The following is a 24,777-nucleotide window of genomic DNA, read 5'->3' as shown; positions in this document are numbered from 1 at the left end:
GGGTGTGTGTGTGACAGAGAAAGAGAGAGAAACAGACAGAGACAGAGACACAGAGACAGACACACAGAGAAACAGAAAGACAGAGACAGAGAGAGACAGAAAAAAGAGACACACACAGAAAGACAGAGAAAGAGACACACAGAGAGAGGAAGAGACACACACAGAGGGAGACAGAGACAGAAACAGAAGGAGACAGACAGAGACAGAGAGACACAGAGAGAGAGACAGAGACTGAAACAGAGAATTCTAAACCATCACTACTCAGTGTCTCTAAGTATAATTGGTCAAAGACTTTCTATCAATTTAAGGGGAATCTATCAAGTCTTGGGTTCAAATCTCTGGTTAGTTACTAATCTGAGTCAACTCAATCTCTTTGGACCCCATTTCCTCTTCTATAAAATGAGAATAATAAAATTTTCACTACCTATCACCTAAGGCTGTTGCAATGAAAATGATTCATAAATTAAACAATTGTACTATGAAATGTGAGAGCCTATTATATAGGATCAGACCTCTAAAACTGCAAGGCACTTTAGAGGCCATTTAATCCAGCTCCCTTATTTTACTGTTTAAACCAAGACCCAAAGAAGTAGAATGATTTGCCTGTCACATCGTTAATAAGTACCAGGAATGGGATTTGAACCCAAATTCACTGCCTCCTCAGCCAGGGCTCTTTCACTGTACCACGCTACCTTCTCAACATTTTTAACATGAAATTTCCAATATCAGTGGCCTTGCCAGTTTTGGGGGCGCTCCAGCTTCAGGGGGATTTTCTATGCTCAGTAAGAGACAATGAATGCAGAACAGCTTTCTTTCAATAAGTTACAGCCCTTTATGGCCATTTAATGATCTGCCCTTCTCAGAATCAGTTATGTCTCCCAGAGACAAACCAAGAGACATTCTGCCCCTTTCCCAAGATATGTGCTATATCTTTATTAAGCAGCCTTGGGGCTTGGTGGGAGAAAGGTATTTAATTGCAAACTCATATCAGGTATTTGTAAACAGTTCCTACAAAAGACCCACTCAGAAATGAATGGCCATGCTCTGTATAAATTAACAAGCCTCCTCTTGTGTGAGTGGGGTTTTTTTTTTTTTTTGGTAGTTCAATCTGAAAGCCACTAAAGCCTCTGGGATAGATTTCCAATGTTCATTTAATAGGGGCCCCATTTATCTGCTTTAAAAGGGTGCCTTCCACTTGGAACCTAACACAGATGTCTTCAAAATGAGCACACTCAACATATTGTTCAAAAAGAGAAGAGAAGGAGGAAGAAGAGGAAAAGAAGAAGACATGAAAATCAAGCCTTCCAAGACTATGTTTCCGAAATACTTTGACGTTCATTAGATCATTCAATCTTTAAACAAGTTCAAGGATTATTCTAGGCTCTCACACTGACAAGTTTGTGACTATAAGTGACTTCTTTAACTTCTTTAAATCTCAGCTTCCTCATTTGTAAAATAGGGATAATTATAACTTCCCACCCTTCTGGCCCTATTCACAGAGATATAAAATATTTTTGAATGTTAATGTGCTTTGGTTGGTCATTTTCAGTCCTGTTTGACTCTTTGTGATTCTATATGGGGTTTTCCTGGTAAAGATATTGGAGTGGTTTGCCATTTCCTTCTCCAGCTTATTTTACAGATGCGGAAACTGATGCAAACAGGGTTAAGTCACTTGTCCAGGGTCACATAGCTAGTCAGTGTCTGAGGCCAGATTTGAACTCAGGATGAGTCTTCCTGACTCCAGGTCCAGCATTCTATTATCTGCAAAAATGCTAGAGAAGGAAATGGCAAACCACTCCAGTATCTCTGCCAAAAACAAACAAACAGAAACCTAAATAAGTCATAAAGAGTCACAACACAGATGAGTTGGACAGGACTGAACCAACTGAGCATGAACTTAGATGGGGAAAATTTATTTCAGTATAACTGGTTTCTTTTGTAACCCTCTATATTTTATTTTATGCATTTAAAACATTATTCTGAGAAGTCTATAGGCTTCACCAGACTGCCAAAGGGGTACAAGACACAAAAAAAATATTAAGAACCCCTGCTCTGGTCTGGCCTGTACCTGAATGTTTAGTTTTGACTAGTGATTGTCCAGATTTTGCTTGAAGGGGGTTGCAAACTAACTAACTCCCATTTCACTTCAGGATAGTTCTAATCATTAGGAAGCTTTTCCGACATCAAGGCTAAATCTGTAACTTCACTGTTTCTAGTTCTATCCTGGAACTTTATGCTTTGATAATATAATCCTAATACCTAAGTCATCAATCATAAACCTTCCCAGTTCCTCCATGACCTTTACCACCATCTTGATCTCCTTTCTGGATACTCTTCAGTTGACCAACATCTCTCTGAAATGTTCCCCCAAATGCACATTGTACGTGTGGTCTAACCGGGGTAGACTCTCATGGATGCTATGTTCCGGGAAAAGTTTTGTTACCATCTATAAATGGTAGTGGTGACCTGGCTAGGGATAGATCCTTTCAGCAAAGATGATACTAACAAGAGCTAACACTTATGTAGGGCTTACTATGTTTGTGGCAGGCACTGAGGGAACTGCTTTACAATGATCTCATTTAGCCCCCATAACACCTTTGTGTTGTTGGTGTTCAGGCATTTTCAGTTGTGTGTAATTGTCTTTTCTTGGCAAAGATACTGGAGTGGTTTGTCATTTCCTTCTCCAGCCCATTTTATAGATGAGGAAACTAAGGGAAAACAGGGTTAAGCAACTTGTCCAGGGTCACACAGCTGGTAAATTTCTGGAATTGGATTTGAACTCAGGTCTTCTGGACTCCATGCCTGGCCCTCTAGCCACTGTTCATGTAGCTGATGAAGAAGGGGCAGCTAGGTGGTGTAGCGGATAGAGCACCAGTGCAGGAGTCAGGAGGACCTGAGTTCAAGCTCACCTCAGACACTTGACACTCACGACCTGTGTGACCTTGGGCAAGTCACTTAACCCCAACTGCCTCATCCTGGGTCATCTCCAGTCATCCTGATGAACATCTGGTCACTGGATTCAGATGGCTCTGGAGGAGAAGTGAGGCTGGTGACCTGCACAGCCCTCCCTCACTCAAAACAAAGTCAAGTGCAAGTCATGTCATTATTTCTCGGATGGCATGATCTTCTTCGGTAATGAAGGACAAACACACACCAACAGAGAAAATACAAGCAGAGAAATAAAGACCAACTGACATCTTTATGTATATTACCAACAAGATCCAATGTGTGTGTGTTCTTCCTTCGTTGCCAAAGAAGACCATGCCATCAGAGAAATAATGACATGACTTGCACTTGACTTTGTTTTTTTGTATTTGATTTTTTTTCTCCTTTATGCCACATTCTCCTGGTCGTATCTAACTTGATCTACGGGAGTGTTAACAGAAAAGTATGCCCAGAATGACAGACACCATGTTCTGCTCTCCCATATGCTGCTCAGACTCTGTCTGGGACTAGCATGGTTTTATCAACACAGGTTTTTACAAAGTGATCTATCTTTCTTTTTCCTTCCTTCCTTTCTTCCTTTCTTCCTTCCCCAGTGTCATCACACATTTAGTGTCTAAGACAAGATTTGAACACAGGACTTCCTCATCCCCCAAGCCAAGCATTCTATCCATTGCATACTCCCTAGGTGCCTACAAAACAGGATCGAGAAATACCTCAGTAGGCTGGAATGGTGGGCAGAAATTACTAAGAGGGAATTCAGACTCTTTACAAGCTAGGAGTCACAGAGGAGAGGTGATGGAGAAGACCATCATAGAAATGTGTACTGGTGACGTAGAAAGAGGGAGGATTAACTGTTGGACGGCCTGCTTAAACCATAGCCACACAATGTCAAAGGAAGTAAAAGATGGCATCCAGCAGAATGGAGAGGATGCTTTGTTGAAAACCTATGGCAGGCCAAAGATGAGAGTCACATGGGATTAGCAGATATAGTGGGGAAATCTGCATCTTTAGAAAGAAAACCCACATAGATTATATCACAGATATTTGGAATATTGTTGTGGAAATTTAAAATATTTGGAGTAAAAAGTGTCTCAAAAGTGCAAGATTGGGGAGGCATGGCTAGATTATTGCTTCTGAAGGATCTGAAGGTCTTAGTAGACGTCAAGCTCAATGTGAAGTACTGGTGTGATAGAGCAGAAGGGTGACCACTTGTTAGGCATGCTGTTAAACTTACTGGAGGTTCATGGTGAGGTATACATTAACCTGGATGATTTTTGAGATCCCTTCCAAATCTGAGGTTTATGGCTGTATTTAATACATTCTAAGAGTGTGCTTGTTAGCTTGGTGGTCACATCATGCTATGGATTCATTCTGTACTTGACATCTGTTTCCCTGTTTCTCTACTCCCACATCTCCCGCAGGCACAGATTCTCTGATGCCTGCTTTGGATGATCCAAGGATAACTCTCCCTCTCTTACTCATCTGATGTAACTGGTATTTCATACTTTTTCCTAACATTTCATATCCCTGTTTCCATTGACTTTTTAATGACCTAATATGTCTAATAGCAGTATGTGATCCTGAGCAAGTCACTGACCCTTTCCATTGACATTATCCCTAGAATGGAAACCATGGTACCTGTCCTTTCCAACCCCACAGGGCTGTTGTGAGGAAGGAATGAAATATTTCACAAAAATGTTTTGAAACTAGAAGAGCAGGACCCAATTATAACATAGAATTAATAATAACTATGATATCTAGTATCAATATAGTGCTTTAAAAATTTGCAAAACACTTTGCACACATTATCTCATCTCATCCTCCCAATAGCCCTGAGATGTAGGTGTGATTATTATCCCCATTTTATAGATGAAGAAACTGAGGTTGAGAGAAGTTAAAAGTGATGTGCCCTAGGTCACCCAATTAAATGCCTGCATCAGAATTTGAACTCTAGGCTTCCTGATTCTAAGTCTATCAGTTTATTCTCTATGCCACTTAGATCCCTAATTATTATATGTACTATAATTAAGAAGTTAGCAATAAGGGCTGGACCTGATATAGGAAACTTTCAGATGTCCATTTATCAATGAAGGCTGGTATCTTCTCTGAAACTTAGAGTTACTGAGAGTTGCTTAGAGCCCTGATAGGTTAAATGTCTCGTCCAGAATCACATGGTCAGCGGGTGTCAGAAGTGGGACTTGGATTCATTCAGTCCCTGCTCCAAGACCAGCTTTCTCATGGCTATGCTTGTCAGTATAAGCAATAGATTCAATAACCATTGTTATCTATGTTGGAATGTAAGCCCCTTGAGGGCAGGCAGGGGCTATTTCCCCTTTTCTTCTCTCTATCCCAAGGAACTAGGACATTGCTAGGCACATAGCCTAGTCTTGATAAATGCCTGTCAAATGGGTTGATCAACTGATATAATATGGTAGGCACCGGATTTAAAAAGATGGGATTACAGATTTGTGAGGGGCCCTAGAGATCAACCCTTTGACCTCTACCCTTTCATAGATGAGGAAAATAAACTTTCTGAAGTTTTAATTACTTGCCCAAGGTCAGAGAGCCAGTAAAGAGTAGTGCCAGGATTCCAGCCTTTGGACTCTTAAATTGAGTGGTCCAACAATGGTATATCTTGCGCCCGTGTGGGTCCCTCTCCCCTTAGAAGACCCGGTTGTGCCAATAATTAGCTGTGGGACCCTGGGCAAATCCTATCAGTGCTCTGGGCTCTAGTTTCTAGTTTCCAGGTACTCGTCTGATACTTCTACTCATTAGTTGGACTCAATGGGTTACAGTATTTAATTTGGGTAGCTGGGTTTCTCTAGATCTATGATTTTCCTGGTGTAGAGAGCTTCCCGTGAGGAACTGCTGCTACCAATGCAGATTAACAACTTCTCTGAAAATTGTTGTAAAGATTTGCCTGAGCCACTGGGAGTAAGTGACTTGACCAGGTTCAGCATATGCCATAGGTGGGAGTTGAACCCAGGGCTTCCCAACTTCCCTGCTCTCTCTCTACTTACTTTGAGTATCAAATGAGGTAAAGTAAATGAAGTGTATTTGTAACTATAAAGGGCTACATTAATGTCAGATATCACTGCTATTTTAGTGATAAGGTAAACTAAGTAACCAATAATAATAAGGACTGCTAGGTGGCATAATGGATAGAGTGCCAGGCTTGGAGTCAGGAAGACTCATCTGCCTGAGTTCAAAAATGGCCTCAGACACTAGCAGCATGACCCTGGGCAAGTCACTTAACTCTGGTTAAGTTTCCTCATGTGTAAAATGATCTGGAGAAGGAAATGGCAAACCACTCCCGCATCTTTGCCAAGAAAACCCTAAAGGGGGTCACGAAGAGTAGGACGTGACTTAAAAACAACTGGATGACAGCAGACTCCCTTGGGTTGTTGTAAGGATCAAATGAGGTAATAATTGTAAGGTACTCAGCACATAGTAAGTACTATATAAATTTATTATCATCATTATTGAAGTTCTTTTTCAAATAGTCCTTACACTTCAATTAAGAGACCACAGAGGTCACTGTGTTCAACACCCTCCAACAAATGAGGAGACTGAGGTTCAGAGAGGTTAAGTGACTTGCCTGGTCAGAACTAGGAACTATCTAAGGCAGGCTATGAACTTACGTCTACTGGGTGGCAGGGAAGAAAGAAGTATCAAAATCTCTGGTATTCTCCCTTTGTCAACCTCCACTAGGTGACCTAAGTAAATGCCCACAAACAAAAGAAGGAAAGGTTCCTGCAGATTCCTCTGAAACCCCAAAGCAGCCCATGGGGATGGTTTCATGCCATCCTTAGGGAAGCCAACCAGCCTGTCTCAGCAAGGAGGTAGGATCAAGGCAGAAGAGGCAAGTTAGCAAGCTCTACCTTTCCCGTCCTGGGCTGACCTTTGGCTTCCCCAGGAATTTGCGCTAGTGCAGGCAGGGCTGCAGATCGCTCAGTGTGACCCACTCCCAGGCCTAAGTCCCCACTCCTAAGGCCTTCCTGCATGCTTCTAATGCCAGTTCTGCAGAAAAGACAGGAGAACAGAGGAAGACAGCCAGGTGGCGCTGGGAAGGGGTGCGTGTTGACATCTTCCTTTGTTTCGCTGGGAGTGGAAAGGCTAGGGAGAGGAAAAAGTGGGGGAAACAGAGGGAGGTGGGGGCACCTGGATTTCTAAGTCTAGCTCTACTATGAAGAAGCTACCTGTGAGGAAGGTTACCTCCCTTCGGCTCCCTGGTCTTGTTTCCTCTTTGGTCAAATGAAGCAATTGAATTAAATAACTTCTAAGGCCCTTTCCACCCTAAATCTTATGATCCTATTGGCGATCAATCAACCAACACACATTTCTTTACTTATTATGTCCTATATGGGCATACAAATAGACCAAAACAAGGCATTCTTCTCCAGGAGTTTAAATTTCAACCCCTGTAATCACATTCTGTGTTCTAAAGTTCCTTCTTTCTCTGATATAGTATACTATGTTCTAAACTGTAATACACTAGCATATAGTATACTAGGCATAAAGTATATAGAGTGTAGTATATATATATGTATAGGATTTACTATGTATAAAGTATATACTATGGTATATGTGTATGTATACTATGCTATGTATATAGTATGGCATACGTATAGTATACTATTTATTGTATAGTATAGTATATGTATAGTCTACTATTATAAAGTATACGGTAAAGTACATGTATAGTACACTGTGAGTAAAGGATATAGCATACTATGTTATAAAGTCAGATATTGGTGTTTTAGTCGTTTTTCAGTAGTAGACTCTTTGTGACCCCATTTGGGGTTTTCTTGGCAGAGACACTGGACTGGTTTGCCATTTCCTTCTAAAGTTCATTTTACAGATGAGGAAACTGAGGCAAACAGAGGTAAGTGACTTGCCTGGGGTCTCACAGCTAGTAAGTGTCTGAGGCCAGAGTTGAAGCTTACAAAAATGAGTCTTCCTGACTTCAGGCTCTACATTCTATCCACTAATGGGAGTAACATCTATATAGTTCTTTAAGGTTTCCAAAGAGCTTTATAAATATTATTTTATTTATCCTAACAGCCTTGAGAAGTAGGTGGTGTTTTACATCTGTTTTACAGATGAGGTAACTGAGGCAGACAATAATTAAGTAATTTGTACATGCTCAAGTCTTCCTGACTCCATGTCAGCGTTGTATCCACAGTGCCACCTAACTGCCTCATATGGCTGCCCTATCTAAGGCAAAGATTCTTAACACTGGATCCACGATCCACGAATGGGTTTTAGAGCATTTTATGAATCTGAATGAGAAAAAAATTACATCTTTATTTCAATATATTTGGTGTCTTTTGTAATCCTGAGAATTATATTTTATGCATTTGAGAACATTATTCTGAGAAGGGGTCCATAGGCTTACTAGACTGCCAAAAGGGTACATGACCAAAAAAAAAAAAAAAAAAGGAGGTAAGGTGTTTAAGAACTCTTAAATTAAGGTATCTCCAAGCTATGACATCATTATGGCTTATCCCACACACTGGAGCAAAAAAAAGTGGATAAAGAATGCACATTGCCTGGACTCTAATTTATTACTGTAAAGTCAAGAATGAGTTCATCTGTCTGTTTGTCTATCTGTCTATCTATCTATCTATCTGTCTATCTATCTATCTATCTATCTCTACCTATCTATTCATCTATTCATCTATCAATCATATTACCTACCTATATATCTTAGATAAGTACAAGTGCTACAGATGGACAATGAGATTGGTCCAGAATGGAATAGGAAAAGTTTGACCTGAGTTGTACCTGGACAGTTGCATATTTAAATGTAATTCAATGCAACTGAAGGCAGACTTCCAATCAAGAGAGACATGGATTGCAATCCTGTCTGATACTTATTAATTATGACCATAGCAAACTATTTAAATTCTCAGAGACTCAGTTTCCTTATCTGTAATAGGGCAAACAAGAAGCCATGTGGACCATGGTGGGGATGGGGTGGGTGATGGTGGTGGAAGTGTTTTGGAGTTACTTTTCTTAGTATGGTATTATAGTGTCATTGTTTGTAATGAATTGTGTATATTGGCTAACTGATACAGAGGTATGGAACCTGCCACCCTGAAGACTACATGTGACCCTCTAAGTCCTCAAGTGTGGTCCTTTGACTGACTGAATCCAGTCCTCAAGTGTGGCCCTTTGACTGAATCCAAACAGTTTTGGATTCAAAGGGCCACACTTGAGGACCTAGAGGGCCACATGTGGCCTTAAGGCCATAGATTCTCCATGCTTGATAAACTCATTGGTGGGAACTCATAAGCTATAACCTAAAAGTACTATAGAGAAAATGGTTAAAACTTATGTGCTGTGAGTATGGGGAAAACTACTCTTCAGAAAAGAGAGCGACCTTTGAGGTCAAAGAAATGGGGTGACCTGGTAGGTGAATAGACACAGACCATCAATCTGTATTTTATTCAACAACAGGATAAGCCCACAGATTTTATCTGGAAGGAGGCCTCCACTGTGCCCCATCTGGGTATTCTGACAGGATTCACAAGAGACCTACTACCCCACCAGGATGTTCTAATGGGATTAACTAGGAGGAAAACCTCTCCTCTGTAACAAACCTGATTAACATATTCTAAAATTAACATATTCTAAAAGTTAAGATAGTCTCCCCCAGATCTCTCAGTATCCTGTCCCTCTTTCATCTCCTCCCTAAGGAGAGTGGCTGAGCAGCCTCACCTCCTTTTGCCATAGCTAATTTCCCTCTAAGGCTGTGTAAAACCCTTTATCTCCCTTGTAGTTTTCACCTGGAAACTGCCCATTTGCTGAAGCTTATTAACCTTTTTCTCTTCTAGCCTCATTTCTTGATTTATTGGCCTCAAGTTAAGTGGACCAAGGAGGACATCAGGCCCTCTGGGTTGAGGAATTCCCCAACAAAGCAATCCATAGAGTTATCTAACTGAGAACCCAACATGCAGACTTGTGACTTCCAAGTTGAGGAAGCTGGGGCAGGGGGAGTACTACACTATGGAGACACATAAGTCTATCAGAAAGAACTTCACCCTTGTAAAGGGTGTAGCTGTTTTTGTATTTAACTTGGGGCTATTAGATGGTACAGTGGACAGAGCACTGGGGCCTGGAGTCAGGAAGACTCATTTTCCCCAAATTCAAATCTGGCCTCAAACCTCTACAAACTATGTGATTGGCAGGTCATTTAACCCTCAGTTCCTCATCTGTAATATAATCTGGAGAAGGAAATGACAAACCTCTCCAGTATCTCTGCCAAGAAAACCCCAGATACAGTCGCAAAGAGTCACCACAAAACAGATGATTTTGAGTTGGGGGGAATTGGGAAAGTCTTCATGGAAATGATGGGACTTGATAGAAGAAAGGGATTTTGATAGGCACAGAGGAGAAATGAAAAAAATTTAAAGCTTAGGAGAGAGGATGTATGAATGCTCCAAAATCAGTGTGGGTGGGGTGGGATCCTAGGAATAGCTAATAGTAAAGTTTCATTGGAACTGGGTGTACAAAAAGAATGTGAGATAAACTTGAAAGGTAGGCTGGATACAGTTTGTGAAGGACCTTAAATGTGAGCTGAAGAAATATGCATTTTATCCTGTAGATCACAGATGTCAAAGACAATAGCATCACGGTTTAAATGATATGCAGCCCCCAGGCATCCTGCAGTTCAGTTGTCCTCATTTCTATTTAAGCTTGGTACTGCTGTTCTACATGATATAAAGTCATTGAAGGTATCTGAACAGAACAGTCTCATTCACATGCTCAGGTCCGTGAATCAGAACGCTTACTCTGGCAGCTGTGGAAAGGCAAGTCAATAAACATTTATTAGGCACCTTCTGCATGCCAGACATTGTGCTGATTTATACTGTGGAATGGACTGGAGAAGGGAAGAACTAGAAGAAAGGGGTGGAGAGGTGGCTGGATAGGCTAGGAAGTGATTGCTGATGCTCTGCAGAGAAGAGCTGAGGACAGTGAAAATGTGAGCAGACCAGTTATTTGTAAAGATATTTTGGAGACAGAGTCACTGATTGGGTGGAGTGGAGTCTGGTGAGGGGCAGCAAAGAGTCAAAGATGACCAGGAAGGTTCTAGCCTGGGGAACTGGAAGGGAAGTGACTTCAGCCCTCCTCTTTTTAATTAAGATTCAGAACATTTGTTGGGAGGAAATAATGAGGTGAAGTCTTGGATGAGCCCAATTTGAAATCTTGGTGTGTGTATGTGTGTGTAGAGGGGATACCCAGGTACAAATATCCCCAAATCAGTTGGAAATAGTGAACTGGAACTCAGCGGAGAGATTGTGAGATAGATAACAGTGACAGCAGCAGCAGCCAGAAGAGTAATAATGACATTTGCAAAGTGCTTTCCACATGTTATCCCATTGCATCCTCATCATTGTTTAGTTGTGCCCAACTCTTCATGACCCCATTTGGGGTTTTCTTGGCAGAGATCCTGCAGTGGTTTGCCATTTCCTTCTTCAGCTCATTTTACAGATGAGGAAACTGAGGCAAACCTAGTTAAGTGGCTTGCTACACAGCTAGTTAGTTCTGATTTGACCTATGAAGTTCCTTCCTTCAGGCCTGGTGCTTTATCTACTGTACCACCTTGTTGCCCTTGTACCTCACAGCCTTCCAGGAAGAGAGGTGCTGTTGATATTCTCATTTTATAGACTGAGGAAACTGAGAAAGTAAGAGTTTAAAGTGTCCTGCCCAGGCCCCATAGATAGTAAGTGTCTGAGACAGGATTTGAACCCAGGCCTTCTTGACCCCAAGTCCAACATTCTGTGTATTTTGCTGTACCCATTAGACTGGATGAGATCAGTGTCAGAAGACAGAGGAGAGAAAAGGGGTAAGAACCATTGAGAACCAAGTTCCTTTTTAAAAAGCAGGGAGGAAGAGCCAACACCTCACTTTTTAAATCTCCTTCCATTACTCCCCTCTAAAGTCAGAGTAGCTTCTTCTTTTTCTTCTTCTTCTTCTCCTCCTCCTCGTCCTCCTCCTCCTCTTCGTCTTTCTCCTCCTCATCCTCCTCCTGCTTTTCTTTCTCCTCCTCTTTTTTCTTTGGTCTCACAATTAAGTCTTAGGCATAAAGAGGGCTGGAAAATGCCCTGAGGGAGTACGGTAGATCAGAGTCATACCATATTCTTTCCCCATTAGATCCCAGGATCAAAGGAACACTGGCAGATAAGCATTATAAACATACCCACAGACCAGGTCATTTCCTGGCAGGACATGGATGCAACCGATCCTGATAAAGAGTCCTGGATGTTAAACCTAGGAAGTTGTAGGGGAATCAAGTCAGGTACAAACTCTGTTTTGAAGGCCTATTGGAATCTGTCCCAAAGAAAACTGCCTGCCAAGGGGAACTAAAACACTATGTTGGAAACTTCACAACCTTGTCCATGAAAGTCAGAGAATCATAAGATTTGCAACTTAAAAAAAAACCCCAAAAATGTGCAGAAGTGACTAGGTGTTTTCAGACAGTAGCGAGAGTTTTACACATCTTAAAGAAAGATAATTATCCCACTTATTTTTGCAAAAAGAGGAGATCCTTCTCTTTCTTTCTGTCTCTCCCCTGAACAAAAACAACAGTAGCTCCCAATTCTGACTGTTAGTGTGTGAGTCTGAACAAGTCCAGTCACCTCTTGAAAGCCTTGGATTCCTTATCTGTAAAATAAGGCAAATGATTTCTGCACTTCCTGTTTGACAAGATGCTACAAGGAAAGCACTTGGTAAACAATAGAGCTAACCCTGAACTGGCATTACTGGCAACTAGTCCAACTGGTACTTGAACAAGAATGTCCTCTGTAGCCTTGTCCAATTGGCCCACTGTTCTTGAACTGGAGTCTTCTGAGGAGGGGGAAGCACCCCCTCCTTAGGCAGTCTGTTCTACTTTTTGACCACTCTTAATTATTAAGAAGTACTTTCCATATGTGGAATCTTAATTTGCCTATCTGCAGTTTCCACTGACATTTTCTATTTTTGCCCTTCAAGACCAAGATGAACAAATCTAATTCGTCTTTCACTTGACAGTCATTCAGAAACTTAAAAAGAACTATCTTGTTTCCCGTGAGTCTTCTCTCCTCTAAATTAACATCTTCAGTTCCTTCAACCAATCCTCACATGAGGCCCTTCACTCTGGCTGCCCTTCTCTGGATACTCTCTAGTTTGTCAATATCCTTTGAAAAATATGGTACCCACTTAATGCCATATTCACAGAGGGAGTTCTCATCCTGAATGCCTTTTTTTTTTTTTTAAAGTAAAACAGTTGTTTCAGAGTGATGTACACAAAAGGGTCAAACATTGCCCCAGTGCTGCCCAACCCAAGTAAATTGTAACTGGGAAACATTTACCATAGTAAATAAAAATGCAATAGAATGTAGATAAAGTTAACATGTGATTTTCTAACATGATTTTTTCCAGCATGGCTTTCAGGGTTCCTTCTAAACTGTCCCTTTCTATTTGAGTTTGATATCTCCCAGAACTCCCAAGTTTGCTGTTTACTTGTCTAATACCTTCATTTGTATCAGAGCCCCACTCTGGATTACAGGATCTTAGAGTTGGAAGGAACATCAAAGAAAAGAAGGAAGGACAGAAGGAAGGAAGGAAACAACCATTCATCAAGTATCTGTTACCTGCTAGGAAATGTACTATGCACTTTTATAAATATCATTTTATTTGATCCTCACAACCCTGGGATGTGGATGCTGTTATTATCCCCACTTTGCAGTTAAAACTGAAGCTGACAGGGGTTTAGTGACTTGCCCAGGGTCAGCCAGCTAGTAAATATCTAAGGCCAGACTGGAATTCAGGTCTTCCTGACACCTGACCAACTGCTCTATTCTCTGTGCCACCTAAGGACATCTAGTTTAACCACCTGATGTAGGAATCTTCTCTATTATAGTCCCAATAAGGGTTCATTCCATCTTTACTTAGACATTTCAGTGAAGGTGAGTTAGCTACCACATGAGGTAGTCCATCCTTTTGGACAGTTCTAATTGTCCTGAAATTTTCCTTATATTGGGTCAAAATCGATCTGTCGAATTCTTTGACTTCTGCCCTCTGGGGATGGGCAGAACAAGTATAGTCTCATTTTCTTATGGTGACCCTTTGGCTATTAGAAAATCATAATCATGATCCTTTCCCTAAATCTTCTCTTTTCTTGGGTAATATCCCAACTTCTTTCAACTGTTTCCCATACCTCACACCATTCTAGACCCAGTTACCTTCCTGGTCCCCTCTACTTGCTGCCATCATGCCTCAAAGCTATAACAAATATATGAGAGCAAGCTAAACCCAGAAGACAGCCCTTTATGGACTAAGCATTTGTGGGTAAGGTCAGAATTCAAGGATCAAAATCTGATGATGGATCCTACTCAAAAAACCTTTCGGGGAACCTTGAGAGACAGGGAAAGTGTGTGTGGGGAGAGTAGATTACATGTCAGATTCTTAATCCCAGGGCACTGATGGTGTCACTGATTTATAGATAGTGTTATATAGAGATAAGACATTTGAGAAGTAGGAAACCAGATTGGTGGGAAAACAAAATTCTTGTTACCAATAGCTAAACACTTCTCAAATAAAAACTCCCCATCCAGCAATGCAAATAATGAGGTAAGGTGGACAAGGTTACAAGTCTCTGTTGATGGGGATGGGGAGAGAGCAAATGACAGAGGTTTCTGTCATCTATTGTTCCTTACAGAAAGTAATCATTTGAATAACTTTCTCTTAAAAAAAACTTTATCCTTCATTTGGGCATAAGGCTTCCCTTCTCTGACCCATTCCCTTTCCTCTTCTGTAAAATTCAGGAGTAGTTTGATCTATGTCAGGGGTTCTTAAAGCTGGGGTCCATGGACTTGTTTAAAAATATATTTTTATAATTGTATTTCAATATAATTATTCTTTTTTTTAATCCTATGTAGTTTTAAAAATTCATTTAAAAAGGTAATTCTAAGAAGTCTCTAGGCTTCACCAGAGCGTCAAAATGGTCCAAAAAAACACAGAGAAGATTAAAAAAATAAAACCAACCCTGACCTAAATGATTTCTTAGAATTTTTACATTTACGTTCTAGGTACTAGGTCAGGGGTGGAGATTCTGAGGGCTCAAGGCCACGTGGTCCTTGGGTGCCACTTTTGGATTGAGTCCAACTTTTATAGAAATTCTTTTATGAAGGGGATTTGATCAGAGAAGTTTGGATTAAGTCTAAGCGCTGCACTTGAGGATTTAGAGGGCCATGTAGAAGCTGTAGGTTTCCCACCCCTTTCTAGGTACTAAAACCCTTCTAGCTCTGATTTGTGTATTAAAGGAATTAAGCCTAGCAAAACATCTATTTCGAATCTGAATCAAAATTGGATACCTGAGGCAACATTTTATACTTTGCACAATCACTACTTAACTTCCCTAAAGATTGATAGTTGGGGGCACCCAAGCCTGCTCCTACTTTCCTTTCATTCAAGTCGCTCAAGTGAATTAACAGCCAGATCCTGGCTTTGTGCTCCAAGAAGCTGTTACCTAATCCTGCTCAACTCCTCTGGGCTCTGGCTCAAAACCAAGACAGATCAGATAAGAAAGTCCCCAGCCTTGACTCACTCCTCTCATCTGGGTAACCATGGCCTTTCCCCATAGTTCTCTGCCTCTTACTCACCCCCTCCCCAACACCTGGGCTGCGTCTTGGACACCTCCACACCTTAGCGGAATTCTTGGTATTTAAAGGCGGTAGCGATCTTAGAAACTGTGGTATCTAATCCAATTGCCTCAGGATAATGGATCCTAGGGAAAGGCAGTGGTTTATTTTCCCTTTCTTCTAATCAAACTGTCCCCCTTGCTGTTCCTTAGACACATCTTTCTTGGTCGTACAGCTGTGCCTGAAATGGGGGTCTGCCTAAGTCTGGAGTGCATCCTCCGACTCACCTCCACATGAAGGAGTTCCTAGTTTCCTTAAAAGCGTAAAACTTAAAAAAAAATGTTAAAAATTGTTTTTAACATGTAATTGGGGAAAAGTAAAATATTATTAAAAAAAATACAGCTGGGGGGACATCTCTTTATGTGCCTTCTCCTCCCCTCCTCCCAGTTTTTAGAACTCTTTACCTCTTGAAATCACTTTGTATAGACTCACACTGACTTACTTGAGGATGGATATGCTTTATCCCTCCCTCCCTTCCTTCTACCACAGGAGACTATACATTTCTTCTGGGAAATTTCATTTTTTAATCTTTTATCCCCTGTCACTAGCATAGCTCTGTGCTCATAGTAGGTACTCAAGAAATGTCAGTTGAATTTTTCAAGGTCACACTGAGCGGCAGGTTCCCTATTTGAAACAACACTCCAGAGTGAAAATCTAGGTCACTTTCCACTTAAAAGGCAGCAGCTGGTCAAGTGGGGTATAGAACACGCTGGGTCTGAAATCAGGCAACTATTCAGTTATTTCAGTCGTGTCTGGCTCTTCATGAGCCTGTCTCCACTTTTCTTAGCCATTTCCTTCACCAGCTCACTTTACAGCTAGGGAAACTGAGGCAAAAGGGTTAAGTGACTTGTCCAGGAAGTGTCTGAAGTCATATTTGAACTCAGGTCCTTCTGACTCTAGGGCCTGGCACATTATCCACTGTGCCACCTACTTGCCCCAGGTGTCAGGAAGACCTGAGTTCAAATCTTACCTCAGGTACTTAATAGCTGTGTGACCCTGGGCAATTCAATTAACCTGTTTGCTTCAGTTTCCTTAACTGTAAAATAGAAATAATAACAGTACCTACATCTTCTGGGGTTATTGTGAGGATTAAATGGCATATGTAAATCATTCAGCATAGGATCTGGCACATAGCAGGCACTATATAAGTGCTCATTCCCTTTCCTACCTCCTGGGCAAGCAGTCTCCCTGGCTGTAGACTGTAGAAAGTGGCTGACAGTGCTCACCAGGAGAAATCCAACTCTTCAGGAAGAAGTCAGACCAGGTTTTCCAAAGGTAATTTAGACTTTGGTCCTCCCATATCACTGACAGGTCTCAGGGGGAGGAGGAGCTAGAGACAATCTGTAATTTCTCACTTTCTAATCTAACCAGTCTGATGAGTGCTCACAAAGGAGGTATTCTTTCAGGGAATGATTGATGCTCCTCTCATGGGCACATTCTAAAGCCAATCTCCCTCTGCCTCTCTCTCTCTCTCTCCCTCTCTCTCTCTCTTCTTCTTCTCTTCTCTCTCTCTCTCCCCCTCCCTCCCCTCCCCTCTCCTCTCCTCTCCTCTCCTCTCCTCTCCTTTCCTCTCCTCTTCTCTCCTCTCCTCCCCTCTCTTTCCCATCTTCCCTCCATTCCATCATGTGGAAGACAATTCTTCCTTTTGCAACTCCCTCATAGACATGGCTGTAGAATCAGGGGATGGAGGGGGTTATCTAGCATTTTTCAGAATGTATGTAAAAATGAGGGAAATAATACCTCTGCAACCCACCTCACCTAGTTACTGTAAGGAATGAGCTATAGAATTATGCATTTTTGCCATCATTATAAAGAGAGGCAGCAGTGGCATAGTGGGAAGGATTCTAGACTTGATCAAACAGTCTTGGTCCTGATTTTTGCCTTAATGCTGACCATGTTTCAAGCCATGTGATCACATTCTGGGCTGGGACTGGCTGGGCTATCGACAAAGAAGCTCCAGTTTCTTTCTGTTTCCTCTAGGATATAATAATTTTTTATAACATTTTGCATTCAAGGCCTTTCTCACCCTGGCTCTAGTCCTCTCTTTCCTACCTGATTGAACACTATGCCCTTCATGTACTTTATGTTCCAGTGAACTGGCCTCCCTGAAGTTCCCTATCTATGACATTTCATCTCTGATCATGAGACTTATTTTCTCTTTCTGTAAAATGGGAATTATAATAATAATTCTCATGAGGATTTTTGGGAAGAAAACGCTTGATAAACTGTGAAGTTCTATTGACCTTTCTATAGCACCATAGGAAGTAATAAAGTACTATATTTTTTATTATTAATACAGGTTTTAGAAAACTACTGGTATTAATTAGCTGGCTAGTTCGTTTCTTGAGCCTGCTTTAAGAAAGGTCTGCTGTTTTGTTTGTGATCATATAATAACAGATTTAGAGTTGGAAGGGACCTTCAAAGTCATCTAGCTCCACTCCCCCGTTTCACAGATGACAAGATTGAGGTGAAGGATTTTGCTCAAGATTATATAGCCCTGGAACTCTCTCCTCTTCCATCATGACCCCTGACCTCCCTGGATTCCTTGAAATCCCAGGTAAAAGATAGGAAGATGGGGGCTAGGTTGTATGGTGGATAAATCATGGACCTTGGAGTCAAAAAGACTTGAATTCAAATCCAGCGTCAGACACTTACTAGCAGTGTGATGGTGGGCAAGTCACTTAATCCTGTTTGCTTCAAAAAAAAGATAAGATAGGAAGACTTGTTGTGAAAACTTTTAAAAGTCAAACAAAGGATTTAAAATTGGATTCTGGAGGTAAGAGAGAGTCACTGGAGTTTAATGGGTTTATAGGGAAGAAATATGGTTAGATCTGTATTTTCTGAAAATCACTTTGGTGACCCAGTGGAAGATGGGATGAGTAGTAAAAGGCTTGAAGCACGGAGATCGACTAGGAAGCTACTGCAGTAGTCTATGAGGTGATGAGGAGCTGAACTAGGGTTGTGGTTGTATGAACGTATGGAGTGAAGGAAGAAATAGTAATGATAGCTAAGATTTACTTACTGTGTACCAGGAACTATGCTAAGTGCCCTACAGCGCATTTGATCCCTAGGAGGTGGATGCTGGTATTATCTTCATTCTATAATTGAGGGAAACGGAGGCAAACAGGGGTTAAGCCCATGATCACATAGCTAGTAAATATGTGAGGCTCAATTTGAACCCAGGTCTTTTTGACTTTAGGCCTAGTGCTCTATCCGCTAGTGACAAGATTTGGCAATAAACTGGAAATATCAGGGACACTTTTGTGCATTTGTATAAACTGTCCCCAGGCTGGAGATACTCTCCCATCTTGCCTCTGCCTCTCAGAATTCCCAGCTTCCTGGAAGGCTTGGTTCAAGTACCATCTGCTACAGGAAGGGAAAAGAATAAGCATTTATTAAGCCCCTGCTGTCTACCAGGCACTGTGTTCTTCAGATCCTGTCTCACGTACTTACTAGCCCACTCACATGAGCTCTGTAAACCTCAGTTTTCTCATCGGTCCCTAGACAGGGGATTAGCAATGGCACCTAGGGCTATCTTGAGACTCAAATGAAGTAATGTATAATATAATGATACATTATAATGATGATGGTCATGATGACAGTTGAGATTTATACAGCATCTACTGTGGGCACAGTAACAGCTCCAGTCTACTAAGAATTAAATACAAGTCTACTCTCCATGCAAAATGGCACAGCCAGGCACTGTGCTAAGTGCTTTGCCAACATCTCCTCAGATCTTGACAACAACCCTGCAAGGTAGGTACTATTATTATCACCTCCATTTTGCAGTTGAGGAAACGGAGGCAAACAGAGGGTAAGTGACTTGCCCAAGGTCACACTTAGTGTCTAATGCTCGATTTAAATTCAAGTCTTCCTGACTCCACCTAAAGTACCACGTGAATAATTCTTCTTCATTCTTCTTCTTATTGTTACTGAGACATGGCTTACATTTAGAATATTATGGTATAGTTGTAATTCATTAAGCCCTCGAAAATTGCTGTATGGCTTATAGATATCTTGAAATATTAAAGAGAATTTTAAAAAATGAAACAAATGTATTAGGTTTTGTGCTTTCTTTTAAACCTCTTCATTGCTTAGGGGAACAAGAAAAAAAAATAATTGGGTCTTCTCCTGATTATACAGCTTCATTCCCCAGAAGACTGAGCGCTGGAGGGTGTTGGTTTTTTGTTGTGTTTTTGTGCTAACATCAGAAAGTCTGTTCTTCCAGGCAATTGAATCCATTTAAAATGCCCGAGTTTATAGTATGAATAACAAAAGCTCCTTTTAATTAAAAAAAGAATCACAAGGACATCCCCTCTGGGCACTTCCAGAAAGAGTTTATCTCATCCCACAAAAGCAACCTTGCTTTACCAAGGCAAATGTATAGTTCTATCATGATAATGCCCTTCATACTGGATTGTTTTGGGGTGGGAGGTCAGGAGGTGGATGTTGAGGTCATTCTCAGTGGCTCATGCAGAGTGGGGTTGTCTTACACAAGAGACCATAATACAGAGATTTTTCATGAAAGAAATCGACCATCAACACTTTGGCTGGAATTCAGGAAATCTGGCTTAGCCACTAACTGGACCTTAGTCTTTCTTTAAGGTCTGTGAGCCTCAGTTTCCTCCTCTGAAAAATAAAAATAATAATTTTTCCATCACAGTACCTACATCAAAGGGCTGTGGTAAGGAAAGCACTTTGTAAATCTTAAATGTGAGCTATTATTACGATCTAATGGCACCATGAATATGAAATTATTTTATAAAACGACAATGCATATAAATGTGAGGGACTATAGTGATAACTGTTACTTCCCTACAACTGTTATTGGCTTCTCTTCCCAACTCCCCTTCCTTTGTAGTTTCACCATTCTCCCAGAATCCCAACACGATAATCTTACCCTTCAGCTTGCCTTCACTCTTGTATTTAATACTTTTCTAAGTTTTGTCAAGTTCCTGTCTAAGCAGAGCCAGAAGCAATGGAAACAGAATGTCTAGGTCATTAACCCTTGCCTTCTCTGATTCTAACTTCTTCCTACAGTCTCAATAATCTGTGACTTTGCACCTGGATCTGGACTTGGTTTAAGCCTTTTTGAGGTGCTGTCTGTTTCTTCTGGAATGGACATACTTAAGTGAGTAATGGTGGCCAAGTGTCTCAGTTCTCCTAAGAACATTGGTTTTCCTCTAGAGGTTTTAACCCTTGGCCCCAGGTTTTGACAGATCTCTTATTTCTACCCTATTGGCCCTAGCCATCCAGATTCCTGACTCCATGTACATACACCATAATCCTATCATGGCAGGCATTTGGTTTCCCATCTAGTAGGCTCTACACCTGGTAGTACACTACGCAGCTGTCAATGATCTCCTTCATTTGGCATTTAGAGCCCTGGGCAATCTGGCACCACCCTATCTTTTTGAGCTAATTACCTAGTACTGTCTTCCAGACAAACTGGCCTTCCTGCTATTCTGTGTCAATAACACCCCATTTTCTACCTCCACATCTTTACACAGGCTGTCGTGCACCTCCAGAATGCTCTCTTCTTCCATTTCTTGGAAACTTCCACCTCTTGGAACCGCTAAGTTCTGTCAAAACTCAGCTGAACTACTACCTCTTTTCAAGAGACCTTCCTTAATTTTCTACAGTTGTTGGTCACTCTGTATGTATCTATCCCCAACCCCCAGCAAAATATGAGTCCCTTGAAGGTAGAGACTATCTTACTTTTTTGTCTTCCCTAGCGTCAAGCATGGCGCCTGTAATGAAACAGGTGCTTGATAATGTTTGTTGATTGACTTTTTGGTGGATGGATAGACAGATTGCTCAGGGGAGAGAACTCTGATTAGCATGATGCTGAACATTTAGAAACCTTGTAAAATGAATGAATGAATGAATGAATACCATTTAGAAGCAAAGCCTGGAACTCTACAAAGAGCTGCAGTTTATCTAGACATTGTGCATACATGGACTAGGAGTAGGTCAGGGTTTCTGTCTTCACTATCTAGGATGCCATCTTGTCTCCTTTTGGTCACTGAGCACAATAAAATATAATTACAGCTCCAGTCTATTAAATCTATTAAGAATTAAATATCAATCTACTCTTTAAGTAAAATATTATAGCTGAAAGTCTGACAGAGACAATTAAGCATTACATCCAGAGTCAACTATTTATTCTACGTATTTACTCATGTTTATAAAGAAGGTATTAAGATGGGACTGGGGCACAGATGGGATTAGGCTGGAGAACTGCAGACTGATATCTGGTTAGGGCAAAGGTTAGACAAATCCAATTTGAATCTCAGAACAATCTCCCGGTTTAGGAGCCAGATGATGGTTTCAGATTTCAAGCATGTTGCCATGGCAAGCCCACTGGATTCGAGGACCCAAGTAGGAAGTCAGGCTCCCCTTGCTAGTTACGTGAGGAAGGGTTAGCAAACCTTCCCCTTTTTTGGCCTTAGTTTCACAGTATCTCATGGTTTAAAAGAACCTCAGAGACCATCTCACTCTATTTATTCACCGGCTTCTTGTGAGGAAATATACTTTGTGAGCCATAGAGCACCAGGGAAATATTTGCAGCTATGAGAATGTACCCTTTAATGTCAGTCAGTTTTATCATGGGATCGAGAATTGGAAGAGACCTGAGACCTTCTAGTCCAAACCCCCTCATGTGACACATGAGTAAACTGATCCCTGGAGGAGGAAAGACACATGTTCATGGTCATAGAGTTAGCAGACAACCAGGTTGTGAATTTGTTGTTGTTGTCATTGTTTTTTACTTTGAATACAGTACTCTCTTTCTACCTTAGTCCAGTCTCTTGGTAATTAATATTTGGGCAGAAATTTATCACTAGCCAAGCTCTAAGACAAATTGAAACCACTTTTCCTAAAAATCTTCACTCCCCTGAAAAATTACTTTCAAAGAAATTTGAATCAAGTCTACAAGAAATCATTTTTGGGAAGTATAACTTTGCAAAAAATGAAACCACTGAGTCACAGAACTTCAGAGCTGGAAGGGACCTCAAAGGTCCTCTAGTCCACTCCTTTCCTGAATACTGGAAATCACCATATGATATTTCTGACAAGTAGTTTTAGTCTCTGCTAAAAGACTTGTAGTAATGGCAAAATGCTATTCCCCAAGAGAACCCAATATATTTTAATAGTTCTAATTATCAGGAAAATTTACTTCAAACTGATCCTAAATGTTCTACTTCACTTCCCTCCCCTTTCTATTTCCAATGCCCTCCACGATCAGACAAAGCAAGACCTCTTTTCCACATAACAATCCTCCCAGTACTTGAAGACAACTACCATGGTCCTTTTTCCTTTCCCCCATTCAAGGTTTTTCTTCTCCCAGTTAAACATCCCCAGATTCTTTACATCCTATTTAAGTGGCATGGTCTCCCATTCTCTCTGAGGTGTCCTCAGCCTTCCTGGTTGTCCTCTGGACTCTCCCAAATGTAGAGTGTACTATCCCATAGGCATAAAATCACCCAGAGTACCAATGCCCTAAAAGGGGGCACCCAGGGCTGAACATAATACTCCAGATGGAGTTTGATCAGGGCAACGTTCACTGGAATGGTCACCTCCCTCATTCTGGTTGCTACTCCTCTGTTAATATAGCTTTAATGGCTTCTGCATCATGACACTGTCTCATACTATGTGCTGAAAATGACAGCATTTGCTGGTAATTCTTCCTAGGTAATTTTCAGGTGATGACAGAGGGGGACATACAAGAATCATCACTGGGAAGAACAAAGCAAAAGAGAAAATCATTCTTACCTCGAGTCTGGTCCTGTCCACATCTTTGGGCAATTTCACCCGAATTCGGTTTGTGACGATAAGCATGTCATAGGGATAGATCTGTTGTTAAAAAAAAACAAAAAGAAGAAAGAGTCCAACAGATTCACTCTCAGATGGCTGTGGCTGTGCTGGGGGAAGTGGGGAAGGGAAAGAGTGGGTGACTTTTAAGAACAACTGAGGGAGTCATACATACTTGGATCCATAATTGACATAGACATTTCACAGGGTAAGAACAAGAAAAAAACCTGGCCAGGCATGAGACTCCTTCCGGATTCCCTCTTACCTTGTATTCTGTAAGAAAAAGAGGAGGAGACCATGGGAAATTTTAGAAAATATATATTTATGCTTTCCAGCGCAATTAATTCTCAAAGGTGCTGTCTTCATGAACACAATTCCATCATGCAGTAAGATGGCTGCATGCACTGGGATCCTCGCATTGAGTGGGTTAGCTTCTCCAACAGCACTAGAAATGGGCACAAATGGCTGGCGATAAGGAATTCTGATTCTTGGTGCCATAAGGCTATGGGATGCCCCAAGGATGCTAGCAAGAACTCTGAGGGGGCACAAGGTATGGTCCAGGGGTCTGAATACCAAGTGAGAGACCAGCAACTGCTGAGCTTGCATTTGTCATCTCAAACCCTGTCTTCTCCTGGTAGTCTGAGAAAGGTAGATAAATCTACCTACCTACCTTAATTTACCCACCTAGAAAGTGGATATTTTATGGCATAACTTGTGAGGAGTGTTGTGAAAATGACAATATTGACTAGTGTAAAGCATTTGCACAGTAAAGAAGTACTAGAAAGTACAGTATTGGGAGAGTGAAAAGAATCACTGACTCAAAGTCAGCAGTCCTGGGTTCTAGTCCAGGCTCTGCTACTGACTGACTCATCAAGTGACTTTGGTTAAGAAGTTTAATATCTCTGGGTCTCAGTTTCCCCTGTAGTCACGTGAAATGCTACTTCTAGTCTTAATCCAGTACTTCCTTCCTCAGTCTTTGCTTCCATTTCTCCCTAAAGCTGGAATGTCTTCCCACCCTGTCCACCAAATATGCCTATTAAAGTCTTCAGTATCCTTCATGCATGGTTTGAATGTCAATGTCCTCCATGAAGCTGGAAATGATCTTTCTTCCTCATACCTCACAAAGCACTTGGTACCTCTCATGTTCTTATTCTATTTTATTCTTTTAGTCATCAGGTAATTTTGGGATATGTACCATATCCTCCCAGCTACATGGTGAACTCCATGGAGGCAGGGAGCACATCTTCTTTATCTTTGTAGTTCCTCTAAATAGGGCAGTTCTTTGCACACAGTAGGTGCTTAAGGTGGTGTACTGTACTAATAATTCTAGTCT

The 24,777-nt window shown here is 41.2% G+C and overlaps 1 protein-coding gene across 1 annotated transcript in view; it reads right to left on the bottom strand.

Annotated features, from left to right (window-relative positions):
- The window catches only part of ABLIM2 (actin binding LIM protein family member 2), a 226,249-nt gene that overhangs the window by 3,519 nt on the left and 197,953 nt on the right, over window positions 1-24,777 (bottom strand). The window contains exons 19-20 of the mRNA XM_072620149.1: window positions 23,710-23,717; window positions 23,406-23,486 (exon numbers count right to left, since the gene is read on the bottom strand). Coding sequence (XP_072476250.1) covers window positions 23,406-23,486; window positions 23,710-23,717 — 89 coding nt within the window. The remainder of the gene's footprint in view (window positions 1-23,405; window positions 23,487-23,709; window positions 23,718-24,777) is intronic.

This window comes from Notamacropus eugenii, chromosome 6 (genome assembly GCF_028372415.1).
Source record: "Notamacropus eugenii isolate mMacEug1 chromosome 6, mMacEug1.pri_v2, whole genome shotgun sequence".
Lineage (NCBI taxonomy): Eukaryota > Metazoa > Chordata > Mammalia > Diprotodontia > Macropodidae > Notamacropus > Notamacropus eugenii.
This window is presented reverse-complemented; position numbering and strand designations above follow the sequence as displayed.